Source organism: Caretta caretta, chromosome 18, assembly GCF_965140235.1.
Source record: "Caretta caretta isolate rCarCar2 chromosome 18, rCarCar1.hap1, whole genome shotgun sequence".
In the NCBI taxonomy this organism is placed as follows: domain Eukaryota; kingdom Metazoa; phylum Chordata; order Testudines; family Cheloniidae; genus Caretta; species Caretta caretta.
The window spans coordinates 7,136,556-7,162,912 of record NC_134223.1 but is presented as its reverse complement, the minus strand read 5'-3'; the positions used below and the strand labels follow the sequence as shown (position 1 = coordinate 7,162,912).

General features: G+C 48.2%; 1 protein-coding gene across 5 annotated transcripts in view; it reads right to left on the bottom strand.

Annotated features, from left to right (window-relative positions):
• The window catches only part of ARHGEF10L (Rho guanine nucleotide exchange factor 10 like), a 156,019-nt gene extending 131,362 nt beyond the window's left edge, over positions 1-24,657 (bottom strand). Inside the window, exon 1 of one of the 5 annotated variants that reach the window (XM_048824695.2) lies at positions 24,268-24,657. Coding sequence is in view for 4 of the 5 variants with exons in the window: in XM_048824693.2 (XP_048680650.2) it covers positions 23,436-23,498 (63 nt within the window). In the remaining variant the exon portion in view is untranslated. Of the gene's footprint in view, positions 1-23,435; positions 23,612-24,267 lie in introns of those variants that run through there. The other 4 variants (XM_048824693.2, XM_048824700.2, XM_048824694.2 and 1 more) reach the window with 4 other exon arrangements.
• Between the last annotated feature and the right edge of the window lie 1,700 nt (positions 24,658-26,357).

Here is a 26,357-nt window from a genome sequence, read left to right as displayed (position 1 = left end):
CGCTGAGCACCTGCAGTTCCCATGGGTGGTGGGAGTCCAGCACCTTTGAGAATAGGACTCCTGGCATGTTAAGTTGGGCTTCCAAACAATGAGATGCCCCAAATCAAAGGCCACATTTTGGCCTTGCTGCCTGACCAGTAAACATGTAAAGAGGTGGGTAGGTGCTAAGCGTCATTGTTTAACCAATGGCATGTCCTTGCCTGAAACCCGAGGCTCAGGGTTGGCCACTTCCTGTCAGAAAAACCAGAGAAGAAGGAGAGACCAGCTGAAAGGTCACAAGAGTGGAAGAGGAAGGGTGGTGCAGTGGTTCCAGCTCTAGCCTAGAATGCCAAAGAGCTTCCTTGCTACAGACTTACTGTATGACCTTGGGCAAGTCACCCAGTCTCTCTGGGCCTCAGCTCACTATCGGTAAGTGGAGATGACAGAGGAGTTGTGAGGATAAATGCATTAAAAAGGATGAGTGCTTCAGCAAGGGGGCTACAACCTAAGATAGAAAGAAAAGTGTTTACATTCGGGGTGGGGATGGGATTCGGCTGGCAGGAATTTAGACAGGACAGGAAGCAGTGACCTTAAATATCAGTTTGCCTCTTGGATTGGTTGGTAGGAGACATCACCTTTCAGAAGAAAGTGTTGTATGTTCCATCCAGCAATATGCACCGCTGATGGAGGATGGTCAGAGAAGTATACAATACATGAGTATTAAAGAAATGGTACCTCATGGGGGAGGGGCATTACCTGGTCCCCGGTGACCAAGGGGTTAAGCTTCCTTCTTATAGGTTGTATGAATAATGACTGCTTCTTAGATAGAGGGGAGAGGATACCTTTGGGAAGGCCAGGGTCATAGGAGTGGCGTGGGGTGAAGTGACACTCAGGCCAGGAGTGTTTCTGTTACTCTTTTCTGCGCGTATTAACCTGCACAGCATTACGGTTATAAATACGGGGCCAGATCCTCAACTGGTGCAAACTGACTGACAGCCTCTGCGGAGCTAGCCGCAGGACCCTTTGAGGAAAGCCCTTGCCAAATGTGCATTGCTTCTGCTAAATCAATCCCCCCAGCTGTCAGGGAGATTCAAAGCACTGGGTAGCCTAGAGAAGGTAGCCAACGTTGACAGAACCAAGCCAAGAGACTGTAAACATCAGAGATGGGTTCAAAGCTGCAGACCTCCTGGACCCAAACTCTCCCAACACTCAGATCAGGGATTGGAAGTTCAAGCTGTTGCAGTAATTGGGCCTACAAATGCACCCCACTTGTGAGCCCAACTGCAGGAGAGAGGATAAAAGTTTGTAAAGGGTCCCAATAACCTCTAACAATGAACCCTGGTGGGAAAAGGTGCAAAAGAGAGACAGGCTGGATGGGTCCACTCAGAGAGGCCTCGTGATGTAACTCAAGGGCTGTGTTCAGATCTTGCCTGGTAAACAAGAGAAGTGTGGGACCAAAAACCAGTGAACCCAAATTGGTTTGTTGGAAATTAGGCTTAATTGTGGGCAAAATGAGGGGATGGGTTATTCCACACACCACTCTCTTTTGGGGTTCTTAAAAAGAAAAGACTTTGGGGTAGAATTAACACCCCCATCTCCTGGGACCCACCGGGACATTGCTGGGCCTTCATCACGCTGATTCAAAGAGATGTCCTGACTAACCAGGCCAAGAGAGGGACCCAAGTGACACCCCCCCATCTCAACTGGCTCTGGGTGAATCTCAAACACCCCCTGGGACGTAAGACTTTGTCACACACACACCCTCCATTTCTGTGTCTTTTTCCTTCCCCACCTTATCTCATCTCTCTCCTTTTGCCCTCTGGCTTAGCAGACCAAAACTGTGTATTTTCAACATTGTGGCCAGAAAGGCAGCAGAAACCAATGGCTCAGCGGCCTGATGCTGGTACAAGTTCACCAGCTCTCAGAGGGAGGGATAAGACCATGTGCTGGGCCTGCGTTTTTCCAGAGGTGAGGTTAGAAGTGAGAGTCCACCCCAGAGACAGAAGCTGCATTTTCTATCTCCACTGCTCTTTTCTTGCCCCTCGTGTGCATTTGGCTCTTGTTGTTAAAGACTGATCCTGTTTCCTAAGAAGACAAAACAAACACAGCTCCAGCCCATCTCAACTAACGTCTCCTCTCCCCAGAGGGAGAGTTATTCCCATATTTCGTACCATCTAAAAAGCTGTCAAACAAGGAGTTATTTCTTCGAGAAACTCCCTACAGCCCAGGGAAGGGAACAGGGAATACAACTAAAAGAAAAGCTTTACTTATTACTTTACATTTCATATGCTTTAACTGTTTTTCTCTCTTTTCCGTATCTGCGACAACAGGTTAAAAAGATGTTTAATGAGGTGTTTGTCATGGTACCAAACAGGCTAAGGTCTCTGTATACCGAACTCTGAAACTTGTTTAAAACTTGTTTAATGTTGGACAGTTTCTGCTTTAATGTGCTCTAACTTGCAAGTGTAGCCAAGCCCTTAGACTCCTTGGACCGCTTTATTCCATGGAAATGAATACAACAAAATCCATCTCCGGAGAAGGAGAGAATGAAAGGAAGATGCAGAAGGAAGACAGACAATCCCAGCCTCCTCTGGAGATTACATAGGGAAATCACTGCATGTTAATATAAAGAATTGCTGGATAAGAGGTATAGTATGTAACTGCCCAGCCAGATTCATGCACAAACTGAAGGTGAATACTACCATAAGCAGGACCTAAGTGATGCACTCACTGATCTTGGGCTGGCCCACTGCACAGAAGTCAATTTCTCCCTGAGTGGAAAGAAAGAGGTTTTCAAACTCTGAAGGAGCAAGGAGTGGCTGGAGGCAGATGCAGGACCCACAAGTGAGTCAGCGAAAGCAGTTTAATTGCAAAAGGAATTGTCGCTGCAGAAAGCTGAAGGTGCCGTGTTTGCCAGGAGGAGGGCAGGGAGCAAGGATGCCAGCGAGAAAGAAATACATTTTCCAAGGGGAGGAAATGAGAAACCCGGAAGGAATTACAAGGGTTGCGCCAGAACAGGTGGTGAAGAAATTAACGTTACCAAACAATGGGCAAAGCACCAAGAGCAGCCTGGCTCATTCATCGCATCTGGAGCAGGCGGCAAGAGATTGGGAAAAGTACAGCAGCTCTCAGAAAGCAGACTGAAGGCAGTGGAGGTGCAGAGACGGGGCATTCAGACGATTAAGAATAAAAAAAGAGTTTATAACAGTAGCACATAAATATCTTAATCAGGATCAGGGCCCCATTGTGCACAAGGTGCTGTACAAAACACAATGAAAGACAGGTTTCAGAGTAACAGCCGTGTAAGTCTGTATTCGCAAAAAGAAAAGGAGTACTTGTGGCACCTTAGAGACTAACCAATTTATCTGAGCATAAGCTTTCGTGATCTACAGCTCACTTCATCAGATGCATACTGTGGAAACAGTTTCCACAGTATGCATCCGATGAAGTGAGCTGTAGCTCACGAAAGCTTATGCTCAAATAAATTGGTTAGTCTCTAAGGTGCCACAAGTACTCCTTTTCTTTTTACAATGAAAGACAGGTTACAGTCAAAATAGACAAAGACTTGGAGGGGAAAGAGAGGCCCAAACTGGTCACACAGCAGGTGTGATTTAGGATTAGAATCCAGGTCTGTGGATTCTCCAATTCAATCCACAGACCACAGAACTTCCCTACAGAACCCAAAGGCTTGATTCTCAACTTCCTGCGATCTTGTGTCATCATCCCACATACAGGGGTACGTGGAAAGTAGGCACAAATATTGCTCCCAAATCAAGATTCTCCGTTCACTACCACCATCGGGAGCATTCCACACCTATGGTGCCCAGGTCTAGATGATGACACAAGGTACAAAGCTGGGGAGAACCAGGCCCAAAATGTTTAGGGCCACCATTTCAATCACAGGGCTCATGACCATGCAGAGTTGCATTGGTGCAACATAGGGTATGATCTGAAACCAGTTTAGTGAAACCAGCACAAAAGGCTGTGTGGACACTCTTATTCACGGCTGCTACTCTGAAACCTGTCCTATTTCAGTGTGACTCAAGTTTATTTCAGATTAGTTCAAGGTCAATTAGAAATTAAAACCAAAATAAGCAACTCTTAGGGCATATAGAGGTGTTCCTGACTAAGAATATATAGAGGTGTTCCTGACTAAGCGTTCCAGATTAGCTCAATGTGTTGACACACTTATTCCACAAGTGTGCCTTGTGTCTCTTCAGTTTCACTTTAACTTCAAAGTGGGTTAAACTAGCAGGAACAATGCTCTTATTAGTGGAATACAAGAGCCCACGCATTGAGTTAATCAGGAACAGCTATTGTGCTTTAAATTCACACCCTACCTTAATCCACATAAATTTTCAAGTGTAGACAAGTCCTGAAGCTGAAATAAGAGCACCCACACAGGTTTGTGCGCCAGTTTAAGGCTATGTCTACACTACCGCGGTAAGTCGACCTACGCTACACAACTCCAGCTACATGAATAATGTAGCTGGAGTTGATGTACCTTAGGTCGACTTACCGCGGGGTCTACACCGCGGGGGGGGTTGACGGGAGAAAGTCTCCCGTCGACTTATCTTACTCTTCTCGTTGGGGGTAGAGTACAGGGGTCGACTGGAGAGTGATCTGCAGTCGATTTGGCGGGTCTTTACTAGACCCGCCAAATCAACCACAGTGGATCGATCTCAGAGCGTCAATCCCTGCCGTAGTGTAGACCTGCCCTAACTAAATTGTTTTTTAAAATGATTTAAATTAAACTGGTGCAAGTTGCTCTTGGAGATACCCAAAATATAAGCCACTCTTAAACCGAAATAAGAGCATCAACAAAAGAGTTTGAACCAATTTAATGGAACCAGTTTAGGTTTTGTCTACATTACAGACCTATATTGGTATATAACTACCTCACTCAGAGGTGTGAAAAATCCACACCTCTGAGCAACGTAGTTATACTGACCTAACACACACACACACACACACGGTGTAACAGCGCTATGTCGGCAGGAGAGCTTTTCCCACTGACATAGCAACCGTCTCTCGGGGAGGTCTCCCGTCAGCTTCGAGTGTCTTCATGAAAGGGCTACAGCGGTGCGCGGTGCAGCGTTTTAAGTGCAGACTTGCCCTTAATTAATTCAGCTTAACTAAAGCAGTGCAAACCTTGGGCAGACAGGGCAGGGGTTCCAATGCTGCTGGGCTTGTCTAGATGAACGGCTAGCATGCAGCAAGCTGGGGGGGTTCATCTACCCCGCACTAGCATGCCAAGCACCAGTTGTCCATGGGGACCCTGTTGCCATGCAATACAAGTAGGGTGACCAAACAGCAAGTGTGAAAAATCAGGACGGGGGGGGGGGGGGGGGGAAATAGGAGCCTATATAAGAAAAAGCCCCAAATATCAGGACTGTCCCCATAAAATTGGGACATCTGTTCCCCGTAAATACATGCACCCTAGTGCTCACTGATCTAGTCCCTTTTCAAAGCAGGCAGATCACGGCACTTTAGGGAACCTTTAGTACGTGGCAGCAGAGCGCACACAGCCAGTTCGCACACGGCAGGTCACTGCAGGGTAGATTGATACACCAGCATGCTGCATACGAACAGATCACAAGTGTTTCTCAACGACCCATCTGTGGACTGGCGCCGGTCCCCGAGATCTTCCGGGCACAGTCTAGGAAGGCAGCAAGCTGGTCCCTGGTATCGAAAAGGTCTAGATGAGCCCAATCAGCAACGTGGGTTAGTTTGCTCATTCCCAGACCAAACTTGCATTTTATGTGGCGTGAGGCGAGCGTCCAGAACTACACAATCAGCTCAGCTTAGACAGGGCCCTATCCAAAGGCCTTTGATGGCAATGGGAAGACTTTGACTGACTTCAACAGGCTTTGGAGCGGGTCCAGACTCTTCCAGTGTTGAAACCAACCAGGGGAAAATCAGAGGAGCCCCACGCCTGCCTGCCTGCCTGCGTCACTGGCCAGGGAAGGAGAGCAGGAACGCTGATCACAAACAGAGGCAGACACACATCATCCGGTGAAAGACCCAGGGTGAACTGCGGAAGACCACGGCTCGCAAACCCAGTGGAACATTTGGAGACAAACAACACAAGGAGTCAACCCAGGGGTGCGGAGGAGCTGACAGCTGTAGATTCAATCCCCTCAGCCTTCGAGAAAGGGACCTTTCACCGCACTACCAATCACAAGGCCACGACAGGAAGCATGGTCCAGGGGTTAGCTATCTGAGCAGATGAAAAACTGGCTTTGATGTCCAAGACAGAGGGTTGCTTGTGTGTGGAAGGAACTCATGGCAGAAGAAGGGGGACAGCTGAAGTGTCTCAAACCACTTGGAATAAAAGAGCGGCTGCCCCAGATTTCCGTGCAAGCTTTCCTGGGGTCTAAATAGTTGGGTTCACTTTTTCTTGTCATTCTCAGCAACTTTTGCCACCCCTCTGCATGTCAGATGCAGGCAACAGGGTGTTGGTAACAGGACCCCGTGGATGGATATTTTTATATTGAGCCAGCCTGTAAAGCACCCTGAGGCTACATAAATAAATGCATATTTTATTATTACTGTAAATAACCAAAAAGCACAAAAATAAACACATCTGACATATCCTAGATTCAAAATAAATCCGGATTCTCCTTTACCGGAGTAAAAAAAAAATCCCTTTGTTTCTTTCCGGCAAGGCTGAAAGCTCAATAACTTCGACCCAGTTTGTGACGCTCTTGAAAACTAATCCTGCAAACAGATGCTCTCTCAGTTGCGCTTTTGCAAAGGCCCTGTTTTCTGCACAAACATTAACAGTGATTTATTGGGAAGGAGAAGCCAGGGATATTTTCTCTCTCTAAACTCCACTCCCTAGCCCTAGAGTTGGAATAACTTCCCAGCCAAGGAGTGTATTTTCACTCCTCTTCTGGATATTTTTATCTGCTTTACGTTATCATTTGCTATCTGTATTATAAACACACCATTCCCCTGCATGCTCTTCGCAGAGGCTCACCCCTTTAAATAAATCAATGAAGAAGGTCCTCGCTCCCAATGGATGACTGAATTTTATGCTTGTAAATGCAGGCTCACTGGACTATGGTAAATCCACGAATGCGCAGACCTTCCTGGATCAAACTGCTCCAAAGTCTAGGCTCGTCCCATCTGAGCTAAAGGAGAACTCTCACTGGCGGCAGTATAGAGGCTATGACACTCAGTTGAGCAGTTCTGGTTCCAACCAGTAGGGGGCAATGGTGAAGATACCCCTAGCAAGCCCATTGCCATACACTGTGTGCAATGCTCTGTCCTCTCAGATTCAGGTAGCTGATTCCCTACATTCAATGTGCAAGTCTTTCCAAATGAGACTGAAGAAGACCTCCTAACATGACACAAAAAGACGCAAGCACCAGGAGGCCTCCACCTGTTCCAATGCCAAGTACAGCAACGAACCACCAAAATGTACCCCAAGCCCACCAAGCATCATCTTTCCCCCAGCTAATGACAGAGCACCATGTCCACGTTCCCGGGGGGAAACCCATCGCTGTGCCCAGCTCCAAGCTCAAAAGAGGGCTCGAGTAGGACTTAGTGCAATGGACCCTCTGCTGGCGGATCACAACCCAAATAACCTGTGTGGGTGGCAGCAGGAGAAGGGGGGAGAGGGTCCCAGAAAAGGCCACAGGAAGAAACACTTGGGAGACAAAGTTTATATCAGCAAACAAACTTCCTCGCTGGTTTTATAATTCCCTGCATTTTGACGCTTCACCCTTCCAACAAAAACGAACAGTTCTGTTCATTGGAGATCAAAATAATTGGAGCAATAAATACATACATAAATACATTATCAAGGCCTAGAATAAAAGACGGGATCAGCCCACTGGATTTCAGGAGGCTATCAGAGATGGGGAAGGCGGTTACCGCTTTGACAGCCAACATATGCTCGATAATAGGCTGATTTCTCCTACAGCCAGTTATTTTACCATCTGGCTCCTGCAAGCGAGGGCATTACGGAGGGCAATTAGTGAGCTAGTTCTCCCTCTCTGAATTGACGGGTGGAGATCCCTAATTGCTATGGGGGCTGGGGGGGGAGAGAAGATATCTGGTTGCTGTAAGGCAAGTGCATTAATGCAGATTCGAAACAGCGAGAACAGTAGCAGCTGTGCATAGCTATACTGGACAAGGGCCACCACTTATGCCTCTGCAAAACATGCCGTATGCCACATGGTTGTCCTGTGGGATTTGGGGAAGGGATCTGTCCCCTAGCCTTTGTATAATGGGGTGCACGAACAGTCTCGTATTAGAAGCAACACACAATCCTCGTGGAATTCTTTTATTAGAAAATGTCGCAACAACATATAAGGGAGAATAGATGCAGAGAAACAAGACAGCGAGATTAAAAACAGGCCTGATTCCCCATCAATTGCCTTGCCCAGGCTCCCATCACGCCAGGCGCTGTACAAACACAAAACAAAACGTCCCTGCCTCAAAGAGCTTCCAATCTAAGTTTGGGCAATCATTTATACCAGTGCAAAGGGGCTGTAAAATGCTACCCTTGCGATTTTGTCTCACTGTTTCCTTGTATCAGAGGAACAGCCGTGTTAGTCTGTATTCGCAAAAAGAAAAGGAGTACTTGTGGCACCTTAGAGACTAACCAATTTATTTGAGCATGAGCTTTCGTGAGTTCCTTGTCTGTCTGTAGATACCTGTTCTCTCTCATCTTTTATTTAGACTGCAAGCTCTCTGGGGTAGGGACTGTCTTTTTGTTCTGTGTTTGTACCACGCCTAGTGCCATGGGGCCTGGTCCAAGACTAGGGTGCTGAGGTGTTACAGCAGGACAAATAAATTATAATAGTTTTACACCCAGTGTGCTCTGGCAGTACACCATTTGGGGTGTTTCTCTTAAAGTCCCAGCCCCTGGAGGCATGTGATCAAGTGAACATCTCAACGTTCATTTTTAAAAAGTTTCTAGCCCTCACAGTGGTGGGAAAAGGTTACAGATGGGACCTCAGTCAAAGGGAAAAGATGCCTTGTTGCAAAGTTCACCTAACCAGAGAGAGCGTCTCAAATAAGATTACAACCAGGCTACTCCCCAGGCCTGCCAATAGCCCTGGGTTCGCATCTGACAATGCAGGGCGATTATCCCAGACTGAAGAGGCTACAGTGTTAGAAGTTGTGAGATAGGACACTTTTGTAGCTAAGGCACCAAACTGAGACTCAAGAGATTTTACTTCTATTTGCAGTTCTTCCACAGACTGCTTGGGCGAACAAGCCCTGTCCATAAAGTGGGCACAATAATCCTTGTCTGCCTTGACTAGTCAGACTGTGCTTTCCTTGGGGCAGGGCTTCTCTCTCACCACAGGTGTGTGCAGCACCTACACACTGGGGCCCCGACCCTGCCTGGGGCCACCACGTACTACCACAGTACAGATGAGCATAATCAATCCAGACCTGTAATACGAGGGACTTTTTAGTGCATCCTAGCGAATGACATTTTAAGAAGACACGTTCTCCCTAGCAAGTAGAGGGGAAAAAAAATTAAAAACCAGGAAAGTTGGAGCATCTGCTGCACCTCGCCAGCCCCGGTGACTTAATACTCAGCTAGGAACAAGCTAGCAAATCTTCTTTATTAGTTTATTTTTAGCCTTTATTTATTGACAGCTTCCAGGTGCTAGACCTGCAGCCAGGGTGCTCCGTTCCCATCCTCTGTTTGCGCAGTTGCTTTCCTTGCTCACTGTTAATCATGCAGGCCAATTTCATCTGCCTGGGTCTCTCTAGCAAGGCTCCGATGTTAACGCCACTTGCCTAGGACCTCGGTCCCCTCCACACCCCCATGAAGGCTGGGCCTTCCCAAGCATTGGATTCCACACCAGGCATTCCACATGCAGGGTACCAGCTGGGATGATTCTTTGCGGCGTGACGCAGCAGTCGTGAACTACAAACGGTTTCGTGGCACCACGAGCAGATAGGAGAGAAGACGTTTCAGCCCAAGCTGCCCTGAATGGTTTTGAAGATGAAGTAAAGAAAACCAGACTATTTCAGCTACTGTGTTTACGTCGCAATACGGCACGTCTCTGGCAGTCGTGTATATTATGCACGGCTGCGGGCACGAGAGAAGGTAGAAATAATAAAAATATAAAAATGGAAGGAAAAAAAATATTTCCAATTTTTTAGAACAAACATTTCCCAAAACCCAAATTTTTCGGAATTTCTATTTCGCGGGAAATGTCACAATGTTGACATTTCCTGCCAAACAGAAATGCTGAGTTTCCATCGGCTCTACCAGAGACCATCCTCGCACAGAACCCACTGTTCATCACAGCCTCTTCTCCAGTGCTATGCTCAGTCCAAGGCTCAGTTCCTGGAGCGACTGGGTTTCCATCACTGCCCTTGGGACACTGCTGTGCAGCACAGGGCACCGTTGCAATCTGAAAATATTTTGGAACCGACCTCAAATGTCTACTTCCCAGTTTCATTCTTGTGCCCCAGTTACATCATTTAAAGCCCCCTGAAATATTCCTTTCCATCATGTGAGCTTACAAAGGACTGGGGTAACTTCATATCACCCAGCAACACTGCTGATCTCCAAAGGCAACACTGTTCAATATTTCTCTTGGCCAGGAAGCAGGGTCTGCTGGGAGAGGGGGTGGAAAACGGATGGGATTCCATTATCATCTGATGAGGAACAAGACGCAGAAGGATGAGAGGGTTAGACTCCTTGGGCCATTTTAATCAAGTTACAGAGCCCTGCAACACGATAACACAAGCCAGCCAGCAGGGTTAGGCCGTCATGATTTTACCACCACGCTTATCCTCATGGTGTCTAGTTGTCCATCCTGAGCTGCATTTTTAGGAATACGGAGCACCTGCTACGCTCGCTGAAGCCCAGGGGATCTGCAGCTGCTCAGCACCTCTGAAATCCAAACCCAATAGCAACTTCCGTCGGGCACCCAAGAATGGAGATACCCAAAATGGAGTCATCAACTTTAAACCCAGGAGGGACCACGAGATTCTCTAGTCAGACCTCCTGCACCTCAGAGGCCACCAACACCATCCGGCCACCCCCCTACCAAGCCCCACAATCAGAATTAGACCAATGTATTTCAGCCCTTTGGAGACTAAAGGGTTGTGTGCTCCAGACAGAGACCACCAGTGTCTGAAGGCCCCGCAGTGGCAGGGAACAGAGTAGGTAAAATATGCCCAGATAATCCTGGCAAGTGATCCCTCACACCGCAGAAGGCGGCAAGAAAACCCCCAGTTCCTGCCTGACCCCACATACGGTAATCAGTTAGACCCTGAGCATGTGAGCCAGAACCAGCCAACCAAGCACCCAAGAGAGAATTCTCTATGCCACTTCAGTGCACCAGCCCACCCCATTTGCTGTTTTATCTCCAGCCATGACCATCTCTGATGCCTCAGGGGAAGGAGACAACTGCAACAACAAAAACCGAGTACACTGGTGGGGGGAAGGGATTGCCTTCCTGACCCCGCAGGTGAAGTCCTAGAGCATGAGATTGGAGATTTTAGAATGTTTTGACATCCCCTTCAACTAGGGTGACCAGATGTCCCATTTTTAAAGGGACAGTCCCCTTTTGGGGGACTTTTTCTTATATAGGCGCCCGCGCCCCCGTCCCGTTTTTTCACAGTTGCTGTCGGGTCACCCTACCTTCAACACACAACAGGTCAGCATTAGGACTGCGATTAGAACTCATGAGTCTCCTGCCTCTCAAGGCCACGCTCCGGTGGCTGGACAACGCCGCGTTCCACACTGTCTCCAAAGTTATGCAATTTTAATCAAGAACGCTGCTTTAAGAAGGCAGGGCTGCAGGTTCCCACGGTCGGACTGTTTGTTTTATTTTAAATCTTATTTATTACCACAAAACCCCCATTAAAATCTGCCCTCCAGCTGGCTTTCCCGTTGGCACTTGCTGTCTAATCCCTCCAAATTACAACCAGCGCCTCTTGCGCCTTTCAAAGCACCTTCTCATGCACTTGAATGGTCTTTAAAGAGAGATACCCTAGAGTGTGTAAAGGTGACTTTCAAGAGGGAAAACACAATAAAGTGAGCTTGTGCACTTTTCTGTTTCTCTGTATTGAATAAAGAACACTTGGAAAAGCTTTATTTTATTGTGTTAAGGTTTTCTTTCTTCTCATTTTTTTACATGAGAAATTCATGTTATTACCGGCCCGGGAAAAGTCTATAATTAGCAAGACCCAGTCTGGGGTGTTTTGTCACGCAGGGCAGAAAACAGTCCCAATACCCCCTGAAAGGCCAAGCAAAAAGCAAACCAAAACAAAGCCAACGTAGTGCCCCCCCCCCGATGTTGATTTGACGCTCCCAGAAGTTGCTGCCCATGGCAACCACCCTCGTTGCTCACCACTAAGGCTGGCCCGGATGTTTAGTGAAGACCTTATGTTGGGCTATACTGGGTTCGGGGGTAGTGTGGGTGCGTACGTGTGAGGGGGATTGCATTTGAGCAGCTACATTAGCACAAGTCCCCAGTGTAAATGCATTGCACTAGTGCAAGACAAGGCCTGCACGAAGTTGCCAGTGTAAGTCACAGTGGTGTCATTTGTTTACGTAAGAGGATCGTCCCAATTTCCCTCGTCTACACAAGCCCTTCGGGAATTTCCATAGTATAGACAAAGTGAAATGACAATAGCATGTTATGGAAATTGAGAACGGAAGAGATTTTTAATTAGGCAGCTTAAAACTCTTTGACTGTTATTTTTGCCACCGCCTATTAAACTACAATAACTGATTCACATTTGGGATAAAAGAGTCTTTGTTAATCATTCAATAGCTCGCCCATTCAACTGCGGTGGCAGAGTTCAAAGTACAAATCCTGCTAGACTAGATCCAGCAAAGCGCCAGGAGACCAGGATAGACATCATGGAGATTTTGAAGGTTGAAATAAAAACCCTTCTTTTGTTCTCTATTATACAGAGGCAAGAAAGAAAAATAAGGAACAAAGGCACAGACTAATTTATAAAAAATCCTTCACAATTCAGCTTTCAAGCCCTAGATTCAACCTACTGTATGTTTTAATTGTTCAAACACAGCGGGAGCAAAGGGGGGACTTCTCCCAATTCTAGAGAGATGAGAATGAACCACAAAATTCCAGTCTGGATTGTGATTGTTCCCCCTACCCCAAATTCAGGAGGAATGCTTGGATCCATGATTTTCAGTTCACGCCTATCACACAGGTAAGAGCCAGCTGTAAAATCTGGACATAGATCCAGGTCTGGACTTTGAATCCCCTCAAAGAATTGAGAGCATTTGGATCCGGGGGCATCTACAGAGGACAGATGGGCTTGGGGTTAAGGCACTGGTCTGGCTCTGAAGAGGTCCAGGTTCAATTGCTGGCTCTGCCACAAGCTTCCTATGTGACCATGGGCAAGTCACTTACAGGCCAGATTGTCAAAATAGCTCATTGCACTAGATGCAGAAAATCTAGCCACTTGGTTAGGTGCTGAAAATGGCAGCTGTTGGGTGCTGAGCTCTTTTGGAAACCTGGCCCTGCCTTTCTGTGTGCCTCAGTCCCCCGTATTAAACACTGGGACACTAGCACTTCTCCACCCCACAGTGGGATGTAGGGACAAATACAAAATGTCTGCGAGATGCTCAGATTCCATAGTGATGGGAGGCAGGTAAGCAGGCAGATTTCTGATTCTGAAGAATCAACCACTAAATTTCACCAGGAAATAAACTGTCATTTATGCAGGACATGGCCGAAAACCTAAAAAAGTTCATACTACAGTTACGCATTCCGAGCCCCATAAGCTCTGATTGTGCTATACCCACAAGGAACAAAACTGAATCGCATGGGCCCTTGCTCCATTAGAAACACAAAAGACCGGATGCTCCGCGGATGCACTTAGCACAGCTCCATTGACTTCAGTGGGACAACCCTGGTTCACACCACATTTGGGGTCAGGAAGGAATTTCTCCCCGGGTCAGATTGGCAGAGGGGGCGGGGGGGAGGTTTTGATTCCTCTGCAGCATGGGGCACAGGTCACTTGCAGGTTTAAACTAGTTTAAATGGTGACGGGTTTCAGAGTGGTAGCCATGTTAGTCTGTATCAGCAACGAGGAGTCCTTGTGGCACCTTAGAGACTAACACATTTATTTGGGCATAAGCTTTTGTGGGCTATAACCCACTTCATCAGATGCAGTTTCACACTGGAGTCTGTTTTTGAAGTAAGCTTTTTTGTTGACGAATGGCCACTTATAGGTCGGTTATTGAGTGACCAGCGAGATTCTCCTACTGGTTTTTTAACGTTGTAATTCCTGATGTCAGATTTGTGTCCATTTATTCTTTTGCATAGAGACTGTCCGGTTTGGCCAATGTACATGGCAGAGGGGAGAACTGCAGAACTGGAATTAATCTGCAAACTGGACACCATCAAATTAGGCCTGAATAAAGACTGGGAGTGGTTGGGTCATTACAAAACTTAAACCTAATTTCCCCCTACAGTTACTCACACCTTCTTGTCAACTGTTTGAAATGGGCTCCTCTCATTACCACTACAAAAGTGATTTTTCCTCCCTTGGTATTCTGCTGTTAATTGAATTGTCTCATTAGACTGACCTCACACTTGGTAAGGCAACTCCCATCTTTTCATGTATTTATACCTGCTCCTGTATTTTCCACTCCATGCATCTGATGAAGTGTGTTCTAGCCCACAAAAGCTTATGCCCAAATAAATGTGTTAGTCTCTAAGGTGTCACAAGGACTCCTCGTTGTTGTTTTCAAATGGTGAGTTCTCTGAGACTTGAAGTCTTTAAACCACGATTTGAGGACTCCAGTAACTCAGGCAGAAGTTTGGGGTCTGTTACAGGAGTGGGTGGGCGAGGTTCCCTGGCCTGCAATGTGCAGAAGGTCAGACCAGATGATCACGATGGTCCCTTCTGGACTTTAAATGAGGTGCAGCCTCCTAGAGCATGTGTTGTTTAAGAAAACTGATTTCAGCTACTGAGCCCTGTACATTTTAAGTTCCCTGTACAGAGCCAGCATCTCCCCATATCAACACGCCAGTGCTGATCTTGGGAAGGGGATGTGGCTAACGCCAGGGTTTAGATAGCAACACCAATATGGACTGCTGAACCAACCCCCATTCCAAAGTCCATGGGCTGGAGTAAACATTCCTGGTGAAAGAGATAAGGACCTTTTCCCTGTCAGAGAAACCCAACAAAAATAAACCCATGCTGTGCTCAACTCAGCTGGAGTTTCCTGATTCAAGGGCCAGTATCCAGACACACAAGTGCAAAACCCTACTGATCTACGGGGAGGTTTGGGTGGGTTTGAAGTTTCTAGTTAAAATTCTGGCCTCTGAAAAGTTTTGTTTCAGGAGAAAAGATGCTTTGTTTCCTGCTTCCTACTTCCTCTGGGAGATCAAAGATTGAAAATGAGCAAAAACGGCTCAGATGGCAGGAGGCAACCCTTAGCTCTAGCCTATGGATGGGAGAAATTGCACAGTGAAATTTACAAGGTTGCTGGGAGATCTGTCACGTAATAAACATGAGCTAGACATACAGAAACAGGACCTGAATGACAGCTGTCCTGGCATGCAGAGGCTCCTGATGAAACTACAGGATGAACATATAATTACCATTGCACAAGCCAAGTGGGGAAATACCTAGTTGCTGCAAATGCATCACACTATGCAAACCGAAGAGAGCAAAGCAGTCACACCCTGGAGGAAGTACAGGTGGAATTTCAACTGAACCTGGAAACAATAGTGCCACCTGGACTGATGACATTTTTGGGAGAGCAGCACAGAAGCAGCACCCAGAGGCCCAGTGCTTCAGAGAGTGAACTCACACACGCATAGGTGGTGGCCCAGAGATTCATCGACGCACTGCCGCCCATTCTGCAAAGAGCTGCTTTTAGCAGGAGAAATGAGACTAGGTAGATCCGCCGTGCCTTTGTCCGTGCATAAGGAAAGCTCAAGCAAGGGTCATCCAGGACATTTAGGAATAAGACCCTCAACTGAAATGTCAGCCCTGAAGACTTCCACAAGCAAGGAGTGGATGGAGGTTGAATTCTACAGCTGAATCCAAAGCTCGGGGCATTTTGAACTTGGTGTTCAGACTCCATCCAACAGGGAGAGAAGTTTGAGCTGCAAATTTGGATCTGAAGCTCGGCTGTCAGCTCAGACCTGCCTGTGTCTAAAAGAAACCTCCCAAAGCTCTCCCTTAGCCAAACCCGAGGAGGGAGAGGAGATACTGATGAGGCAACAGGGGGTTTCCATGCAGGTTGTAAATGAAACAGCCAATAGAGGCAGAAACAATGCTGGTACTTTCACAGGGAAAAGGTATCTGAGGCGATTTCTTTCTCAACTCTTCATCAATCCCTCCCCTCAGCCAATGCAGATTATTTCAGCATTTTACCCAGTCCCACTTAAAGCGTCCCAAATGACCTGCTTCTGCCTTTCCCCTTGAGACGCTGCTCCCCAGCCCCAACCCTGCAAACCCTCACGCATGTTCTTAACTTTTCCACGGGGAGTCGTCCCATTTAGGGAGTCCTCGTTTACTGCTTTGTACATCTACTACTTTTAGAGGAAAGCAGGTGTGATGCCGTGCATGCAGCCGGGATTGGGGCCAACAGGGCGTTTTCTACATATTCACCACAATGTGTCTTTGCCCAGTTTCCTCCCATAAGCCCTGGTTATAGCCTTAGGCCACCTAAACATTTGCTCTCCGTGCTTGCAGTTGCACCTTTCAGCTCTCCATGGACACTGATGCTAACCTCCCCACCAGCCCTTGGTTAGCCAAGCTGCACATATGCAGTCCATTTACTCTTTTTTCCTGATTAACCCCCAGGCCCTCTCAGGCTCTTCTCCAAATTCCCTCTCTTTGAGCAACGTCTTTCTAGCACCGAGATGCCCAGAAACATATGCAATACTGTCGATTCCGGGTCTGATTCTCATTTATACCAAGACCCCTTTACACCACTCTGGCAATGGAAAGGGCCTAAATTACAAGCGTAAATGGGCCGTTATGTAAATGAGAATTAGATCCCTATTCCTAAGTGTTTCCTGATACAGACGATCATTTCCATGGTCCAGTGTTTCAATCACTGAACAAAATTGATTTAATTTTGTTTAAATTAATTAATTAATTTAAACAAAATTGATTGTTTCAATTCACTGTTTCAATCAGTCACTAGAAGGGGACACAACACTCAGTCAATCTGTGGAACTCTTTGCCGGAGGATGTTGTGAAGGCCAAAACTATTACAGGGTTCAAAAAAGAACTAGATAAGTTCATGGAGAATAGGTCCATCAATGGCTGTTAGCCAGGATGGGCAGAGATGGTGTCCCTAGCCTCTGTTTGCCAAAGGCTGGGAATGGGCGACAGGGGATGGATCACTTGATGATTACCTGTTCTGTTCATTCCCTCTGGGACACCTGGCATTGGCCACTGTTGGAAGACAAGATACTGGGATACATGGACCTTTGGTCTGACCCAATATGGCTGTTCTTATGCTCTTATGACACACCATACACGTGACAAGCGTGCTACAGAGCAAGGGAGCAAAAATGTCATCAGAAGAGAGTGAAAAGAAATGGGGAGTTGGCAAGGCAGGGAGATACACAGGGAGACTACTCCAGACAGCAGGAGATGCAGGGAAGAAGGCTCTTGCATCAGCAGTGCTGAGACGGGGAAGGGCCAAGTGAGGAGGCCTTGAGAAAGGGCCAGTTCACAAGGAGTGTGTTCTTCCAGCAGTCATCTCTTTCTTTCTCTAGGGCCCGATTCTGCCACCCCATGCTGAAGCAAAGCAGTACCTTACTCCACTGACTTCACTGGGCCAGACTGGGTCTCCTCTCCTTGCACTGTGTGCCTTGCTCCGCAGGCAACCCCCGGAAATGAATGAAGCTGTTTGCCAAGCAGGGAAAGGAGGCAGAAACTGGCCCAATGGAGTGAGGTGCATAGTAAAGCATGCTCAGCATGGGGCAGAATGGAGCCCTGAGTGAATTCAACCAGGAGGAGACCAGGATCTGTCCCCACCGGGGAGCTCACTAACGCCCAGGATCAAGCCGAGTTATTACTTCTGGGAAGTTTCTGAAGCTGCTCCCCTGCCTGCCACACGGTGCTGGGACAATAGCGTGGTTAGAGCGCCTCCTGCCGGCCACGAGGAGGCAGTACTGACTCAGATCAGGATGGCAGCAGAAAAAGTGGGCTGGCAGAGGCGGGAGGATTCCTCAGATGGTAAAGCAACAGAGAGTCATAGCTTTCTAAAGCCGGGAGGCACTGTTAGCATCATCTAGTCTGAGCTCCTGCACAACCCAGGCCAAAGAACCTCACCCACTACTCTCTGCATGAAGCCCATGACTTCTGGCTGAGCTAGAGCAGATCTCTGAGAAAGACACCGACCCACTCTTGGTTTAGAGACTCGGTAGCACAAGTGAGAGCAGCTGGTGGGGGAGGAAAGAAACAGAATCAGAAGCAGCCCTCTCTCCTTAACATCTGCACAGCCTGCCTATGGGCCATTGAGCCTATGTAAGGGGGATGGGGCTACAGCTGCTCCCAGTCGCCCTCACCACCCCAGAGAAATGTCGTCCTGCATTTGCCACAAAACGAGTTTGTTGTAACAGGCCTTTTCCAGAAGCAGCCGCGGCTCAAATCCCCTGCACAGCCTGTTTTTCAACATCCATTAGCCGCATGATTGAAGCGGGACAGCAACCGAAGCCAAGAAAATACTTGTGACATTAAGCAAATGTTGGCCAGCCAGACCAAGCCAGCAATGGCCACACATTCCACAGTGCAGGCCCCGGTAACCACCATCAGCTCCGAAAACACAGTGAAAAGGGGGCAGAAAAATTCTTGAGTTTCAATTGCCAACCAAGCCAAAAACATGTGACCTTTAAAGTTTGATGGGAAGCTAAACAAAAGGCCATGGAAAGGTAGAGACGGGCTACACTCAGCTAATGGACACCATTATTTACACATTGGTTTCATTGTTCATGAAGTCACATTTCCCTCCAGCTTCCATGTCTGCATAACCCCTGGTGAAATTTGCCCCTGCTCAGAGCAAGTTCTGTTCTATTCTATATCTGTTGTTATCCACACTCATCACCACAATATCTGAGAGCCTTCCAACACTGCATTGAGCAACAGGACTACACATCTGTCACTTGTTGTTTGTTCTCTCCTCTCCCCAGAGGGAGAAAGGTGTGGAGTGGCGTGTCCTGTTTTGGTAGGGGCGGGATGACGGTTATCTGTTAAATACAGCTGTTGCTGTGTGTTCATATTAGAGAAGGAAAGGTCGGAGAAGTCCGCCTTGCACGTGGAACGGAAAGTGGTGAGGTTTGTGACAGTCCTGAGTTCTTGGGGAGTTCATAGTGGTGCACAGAGCCTGGCACAAATAAATTTCACACAACCTCCCCCCCACAAACACACTGGATTTCACATGCAAAACTTGGGCGTATGCCCCTTTTGTGCCTGTGACTCAGGCCAGTGCACCATCCCAGTATGAGCACACACAAATATCTTGCGAGCCACATGGGTGTGTATGCACTTGTACAAATACAAATAGCTGTATGCACAGCATTGGCAGCCAGGACTTAAAATCCAGCCCCTGGCATCTAAGCCCATCCCACAGACAAACAGAACAAATGTGGAGCCACCGTGAGCATCTTGCAGTTGAACCTCAGATTAGAAATGCACATTTCTCCCAGGCCCTGAACATGTTCTTGCTCACAAAGGAAAGAAAAGGCTCCTACCCTGTTCTAAGTGGCACTCAGAGCACATCTCGATTATGCCATCTAGATCATGCTGCTTATCAGAGGATCTCAGACTTTCTGAACCCCAGGGCTCCTTCCGGAATTGGGGGAGGGGGCAGTGTGTCACATGCATTTGGGTAAAAACCAAATCCCTGCCAAAGTCTTCACCGATCGCTAGGCAGTTGTGAACCCTAGTTTGGAAACCTGCCTGACATGGTACAGCCCAACAGTCTGAGGTAGAACCTGAATGGTACGAAGGCCTTGTACAGAGGGGAATTCCACCCCCCGGTGAATCAAAACAACGGGCTTGGCCGAACTCTGAGCCCACCACCGTCAACTGTTGATTCCAACGGGAAGAGAGTGAGGCCAACGCTGAGGGCGCATGCAAACCCCACCCTGAACTCCCACTGAAAACAGGAAGCCTTTGTTCTTTTGAAACCTGTTGCGGGAGCCAGACACAATTGCATGGGTCAGCAATATAAAAACTCTGCCTTATGCACCCTCAGTCCTGACCAACAGTACCCCCTGTTGCTCTAGTCCTGGGCTTCCTCCCGAGTTGTGCCAATCGGACAAGACTATGGGAAGGTTTTGTGGTGTGGGTAAATCACTTAATCTCTCTGTGCCTGGAGATTAATAATACTCCTCTTTCCCACCCTTTGTCTATGTAGCCTGGAGGCTCTTTGAGGCAGGGACTATCTCTCACTATGTGCTAGGCACTGTACGTAAACATTGGGACCCTGCTCTCAGCTGGAGAGCCTTGATGCAGCTATACCACCACGAGTAAAGATACTTTCCCCCAGTTTTCTGCATTAAAAGCTCTTCTCAGTGAACCTGCCTTGATGGGGCAAAACCCATCAGAGATCAGCTGGGCTTGGCCAAGGGTTTGAGCCCAGGGTTCAAATGCTCGCACCTAAACAGGGCTTGCAGATCCTGCATTTACAGGGTCAAATTGACAGGGCGGAAATCTGCCCTGCAAGATGGAAGCACAGTGGAGTGGGGATTGGAGGGGAGGGAGACGTTGCTGGAGCACACAGGAACTGACGATTCTCCTGGGGTGCATGTCACTGATCAAAGGGTACCATTCAAAGCCCTTTCACTCAGCATTTGTGCAGGTACCACAACGGGGCCCTAGGAACATTTGGATGCAGAGCCAGACACGCCAGAGGACTCACGTGCATCTTCTTAACTTCTGCCCTCCGTGCACGTGCCCATCCCCTTTCCCCCCCACACTGAGGTGATCCAAAGCTCATGGAAACCAATGATCAGACTCGCCCTTGGCTGTGGATCAGGCCCTAAACCCTGATGGCTTCTGCCATCATCAGGTCCCGAGATCAGCTCATCAGCTGAATGAGTGTATCACCGTTGTCCTTGCCTGGCTACTTGCCTTTGACTGATTATCCACTCTTCAGGGATTCCCCTTGAGCAGATGGCTCTGCTCTGGATTCCCCACCTCCTTGTCTTTGCTGTTCCCTGAGTGTTTGCCTTTTTTATTGGTAAGGCACTTCCTCTGCAGGAGAGACACCGGCTAATGTTTACCAGTCTGTCCCCCACTTGGTACCTGGCAATCTGACTGTTTACAAAGCAGGGTCCTCATTAGAAATAAGGGCTTGACTCCTCTTCATTCCTTTATTGCCCTCATGCTCTGACATCATGCTTTTGTTTCTTAAAGCCTATGATCAAAAGTATTCCTGGCCATTTTTTAACAGTTTTGTGGGGTTTCATTGCAATAATTCTTTGGAAGCTTGAAATGTAAAACCTGTTTCATCCCCTCCCCATGGGTTTTCCTCTCTTACATAGACACGCTGACAGTGCATCCTATGAAGTGAGCTGTAGCTCACGAAAGCTTATGCTCAAATAAATTGGTTAGTCTCTAAGGTGCCACAAGTCCTCCTTTTCTTTTTGCAGATACAGACTAACACAGCTTCTACTCTGAAATCTACCGGGTTGTTATTGTAGGGTGCTTATTTATTTTGATTCATAAAAATTCTACAAAGGGCATCTCTAGCCATATGCTCTAGGGCCCAGACCCTCAAAGGTATTTAGGCCCCTAACATCCACTGAAACTATTTGAATTCAATGGAAGTTAGGAAACTAAATACTTTTGAGGCTCTGACCTGTGTGCCTAAATTCATCAATCTAAGACAACTCACCACAAATCCCTCTCCAATAATTCCCCGTACTTACAATTCCCTGCCCACCCTATTTTCAAACGCCTGTGAGGAAATATTTACCTTGGCCCGTACCCGGAAAGGCCCCAGATTTTGCACTGTGTTAGCTTGCACGTGCTCACTTCAGTCCACTGATCTATGTCTGTCACATTGCTCATCACAAGTGCAGGGCTGGTGAGTAACTTTTAAAAATAGTGCAGCATTTTTTCCAAAACACTTTGCGTGTTCAGTGGGCTGTGGATACCGCTCTGGGTGACTTTGGGGTGGGAAAACAGCCCTGGCACAGTGGATTGGCACAAGGCCTATGAATCAGGTGTTTCCCGTTTAAGCCCTCAAAACAGGGTTTTATTTATGGCTGGGCGTTGTGCTGGCTGCCTGCGGAGGGCTGAATTTCACCTTTGGTGAACAGATGTAAGTTACAGCCGCAGCAGACAGGTCCAGAGTTTGACCCATCCACTTTGATAAGGCCCCGTTAGCACTGCAAGATTTTTAGAAGCCAGTTTGTTCTTTCCCCCTCCCTCCTTCCTCCAGTGTCATTAATTTGGTTAACTTTGTATGCAAAATGAAAAGGATCCAATACAGAGCGAGATCTCAGAGGTGTTTCAATAACAACCAGATCCCATGGCTGGAAGGTGAACCTAGACAAATTCAGACAGGAAATAAAATGTAAATTTTTAACAGCAAGGGCAATTAGCCATTGGAACAACTTACCAAGGCTTGGGGTGGAATCTCCACAATTGGAAACTTTTAAATTAAGACTGGATGTTTTTCGAAGAGGGATTATTTCGGGGAAGGGCTATGGCCTGTGTTATGCAGGAGCTCAGATAAATGATCACAGTGATCCATTCTGACTTTATAATCTATGAAAAAGCACCCGTATCTTAAACCATGTTTGGTGCTGGTTCCAGCAACAACTTTAAGTGGTTTTAATCTCATTTTCCTGCTGTATTAAATCATGCTAAACTCCAAGCAACAGGTGAGCAGTTACGGTGCCGCATAGGCAGATCTCGGGGCAGGATGCTATTAATACTTAATCGGATGTAGAGGTAAGGTCTGTGACATATATGCAGTTTCCCAGTCACATCTATACGAGACAGGGTGTATAACAGAGAAACAAGGTGGGTGAGAGGATATCTTTTATTGGACCAACATCTGTTGGTAAAAGGGACGAGCTTTGGCGCTCCACAGAGCTCTTCTTCAGGTCTGGGAAAGGTACTCAGTATGTCACAGCTAAATACAAGCTGACACGTTGCAAGAAACCATTCAAAATGAAGTGGGCAAGTAACCCCTCTGCCAATCATAGATAAAGTCTATGAGTATGTAAACACAGGTTTTGTACCACTTTAACTATATCCCTTGGAAATCTGTAGTTAAATCATCCCAACCCTCCAGTGAGGACCCATTTATACCAGTTTAAAGGCCCATTTATAATATACCTCATTCTTGTACATTTAGGAGAATAAATTCTACCACGATAAGGCACCTCTATCCTGTATAACTGCATGTGCTAGGGATTGTACCGATTTAACTATTGCATTTAAACACAATCACTCCCCTCACAGACACAGTTAACCCAGTACAAAAACTGCATAGACCAGACCTTAGTGGTAAGTGGCCTCCTGTTAGCAGACTCCGCAGAAAGGCCAAGGACACACCGGGCCATGGAAACTGAACTCCCCTGAGCCCTACGGGTGAGCTCTCCGGGATAAGGTTGAGGCCCACGGATGGATTAGTAAGGAGAAGCTCCTACACGTTCTGGCTGTAGAGCAGATCCTGCCTGGGCAAACTCCCCTTCTCCAGAGCGGCTGACCTGGCACTGTCTATCAGCATCAAAAGGACATGAAAACTTTCAGAGATGATGATAAAACATTATCACTATTTTTCTGAGCCTTCCCCTTTCCTTCACAAACCTCAGTGTTTGCAACATTTTAATTAACCACCCCGGGGAGGATCTGCCATGCCCTCATTACCACGACCCCTTGGCCCGGAGTTTTGCCCACAATAGCACGAAAGAGGCGACCTTACCCTAAAAAGATGCAACCATCCATGCAGACATCCCACTTCCTCCCGCCTCCCCGGCCCTGGGATAGGCCTTATTTCACCCAGCAGGGTTAGCTAGCCACCGCAGCCCTGACACGGCCAGACGTTTTCGCTGATCTGGGAGAGGTTACATTTCCTCCGGCTTTGTGCCTGTATTCCCAGCATGTGGTAATAAGGGCGGTCACAGCCTAGCCCCCCAAATCCTGCAGCTGAGCAGGATTTTCAAGCCAGGGGCTGGGCTCTGGGGTCCATTCCTTAGCCGGTCAAGCTGTCTGTTTTCTTGGGGTGGGGAGGGGGGTCTTGTTGCCATGCCTGCAATCGACATAGCCACATCTAACCCAGGCTGGGCTGGCGCTGGAAAGAAGCAGGAGGGAATCGGAGCTGTCACTTACCCCAGTTACACGCCACAGCCTTTGTTGTGATGTTACAAAGGAGCAGGCAGCCGAGCAGAAGGCTCCCAGCAGCAGCCCATGCTCCGACTGACAAGGCAGATCGCTCCTTGCACACTCACACACACACTCGTGTGTCTCCTCTAAATCTCTCCTCCCCCTGCCATCTCCCAAAGGCCGCGGGGGAGGGTCTCATCCGCTAGCAGCAGCCCCGGCTCCAAGCTGCTCTGGGCTTTTCCAGCTCCGCTCTAGTCCGTGCACAGGACCCACCCAAGCTGCGGGGGTGCGTGCGTGTCCCTCCCGCAACCTCTCCCTCCGCTCCCGGCCAAACCCCTCGGCTGCTCCCGGTGCCGTGAGCCTCCCCGGCAGCCAACGGCAGCGCGCTGCTGCCCACCCCCGTCAGCAGGGCCGCTTGGCTCCCGGCCGGCCGGCGCGATGAATATTCAGGAGCAGCGCCCCGGGCCGCAGCGGTCCACGTCACAAGCCCCACGCTGGGGCATGGCCCGGTCCGGCTTTGCACCGGAGCGACTCCGGTGTCACTCCTGATTTACACCAGCCGGATCAGCCCCCCCCAATGCAATCTCTCATGGGCTCCTCACCCCCTCCCCGGCTGATAGGGTGACCAGATGTCCCGATTGTGTGGGGACGGTCCTGATTTTGGGGGACCTTTTCTTATGTTACCCCCCACCCTCTGTCCCGATTTTTCACATTTGCTGTCAGGTCAGCTGTCAGGTCACCCTACCAGCTGACCCCAGCACCCAGCTGGCCGTGCCCGGTGCAGGGCCGAATCTGGGGGGCGCGCGCACCCGTGGGCCAAACTCTCCTGCTGCACCCCAGGGCGACTGATTTTTAGCCCCTCTTCTTGTTCATTTGGGAGGCGCGGCGAGCTGCTGAGGACCAGCAATCTCAGAACACAGCCGCGGCCGGTGGACAGCGGCCTGGGCGGAGGGCGTTGCGCTAGCCACCTCTTACACACCCCCGTGCGCACACACCCCCCACTTCAGGGCCTGTTCCCCCGTGTCAGGGTGTCCTGGTGGCAAGAAGATTTTGCAGCTCCCAACTAGGATGACCAGATAGCAAGGGTGAAAAATCGGGGTGGGGGTGGGGGTGGGGGTGGGGGGTAATAGGCACCTAGATAAGAAAAAGGCCCAAACATCAGGACTGTCCCTATAAAATCGGGACATCTGGTCACCCTACTCCCAACAACCAGCTCCCAGACAGCTCTGCCACTGCCCCTCAATGATAGGTTTGCTAAATTTGGTGGGACATATTCCTGGAAATTTAATCACATGATGTAATCTTTAATTAAAGGTTAATCTTTAATTCCTAGAGACTCCAGGCCAATCCTGGAGGGTTGGCAACCCTACTCAATCCTGCCCTGCAGCCCCCCCCCCGTTATCCCAGCTCCTGGCTCCCCACACACAGCTCTGCCAATGCTCCTCAATTCTGTCCTAGTTTTTCTCCACCCTGGTGTCTTCTGTTACTTGAGTCCTGAGCCCCCTACAACTCTGCCACTGCCCCTCAATCCTGACCTGCAAACCCCCACCCCCACACACACCCACATACACACACCCACATACACACACACGCTATTCTCGCCCTGGAATTTTGCTACAGGGTATAACAGATTTGGAGAGAGGCGATTGGGGTTTAGGGCCGGAAGAAGAGGGGAAAGTTTGTCCAAAGAGGTGGGCAGGTCCATTTATTATCTTTACTGAGCTCTTGAGAAGCGACAGGCGACATAGGAATTAATTAATTAATTAATTAAAGGAAATGGGCATGTTTATAATAAATAACGTTTTCCATTTTTATAGCACACGGAAGGAACAAAACTGTTTCAGTCCCTATTAACCACCGTGCCACTGAAACGCAGCCAGCAGCCTCCTTTCGCGTGAAGGGCAGCAGCCAGCGTGAAGCACATTGAACAGCAATGCCCAGGGGGAAATTGTGGCCAAGCAGACAGTGGAAAACCTCTCCTTTAACAAAACACGCCCTGGGAACCTTAGATAAGACAGAATTGTGCCTTTTAAGGGCTCAGCCCAAGGCCCCACACATCAGGTGGAAACCTACATATCCACCTTCGAAGGAAGAAA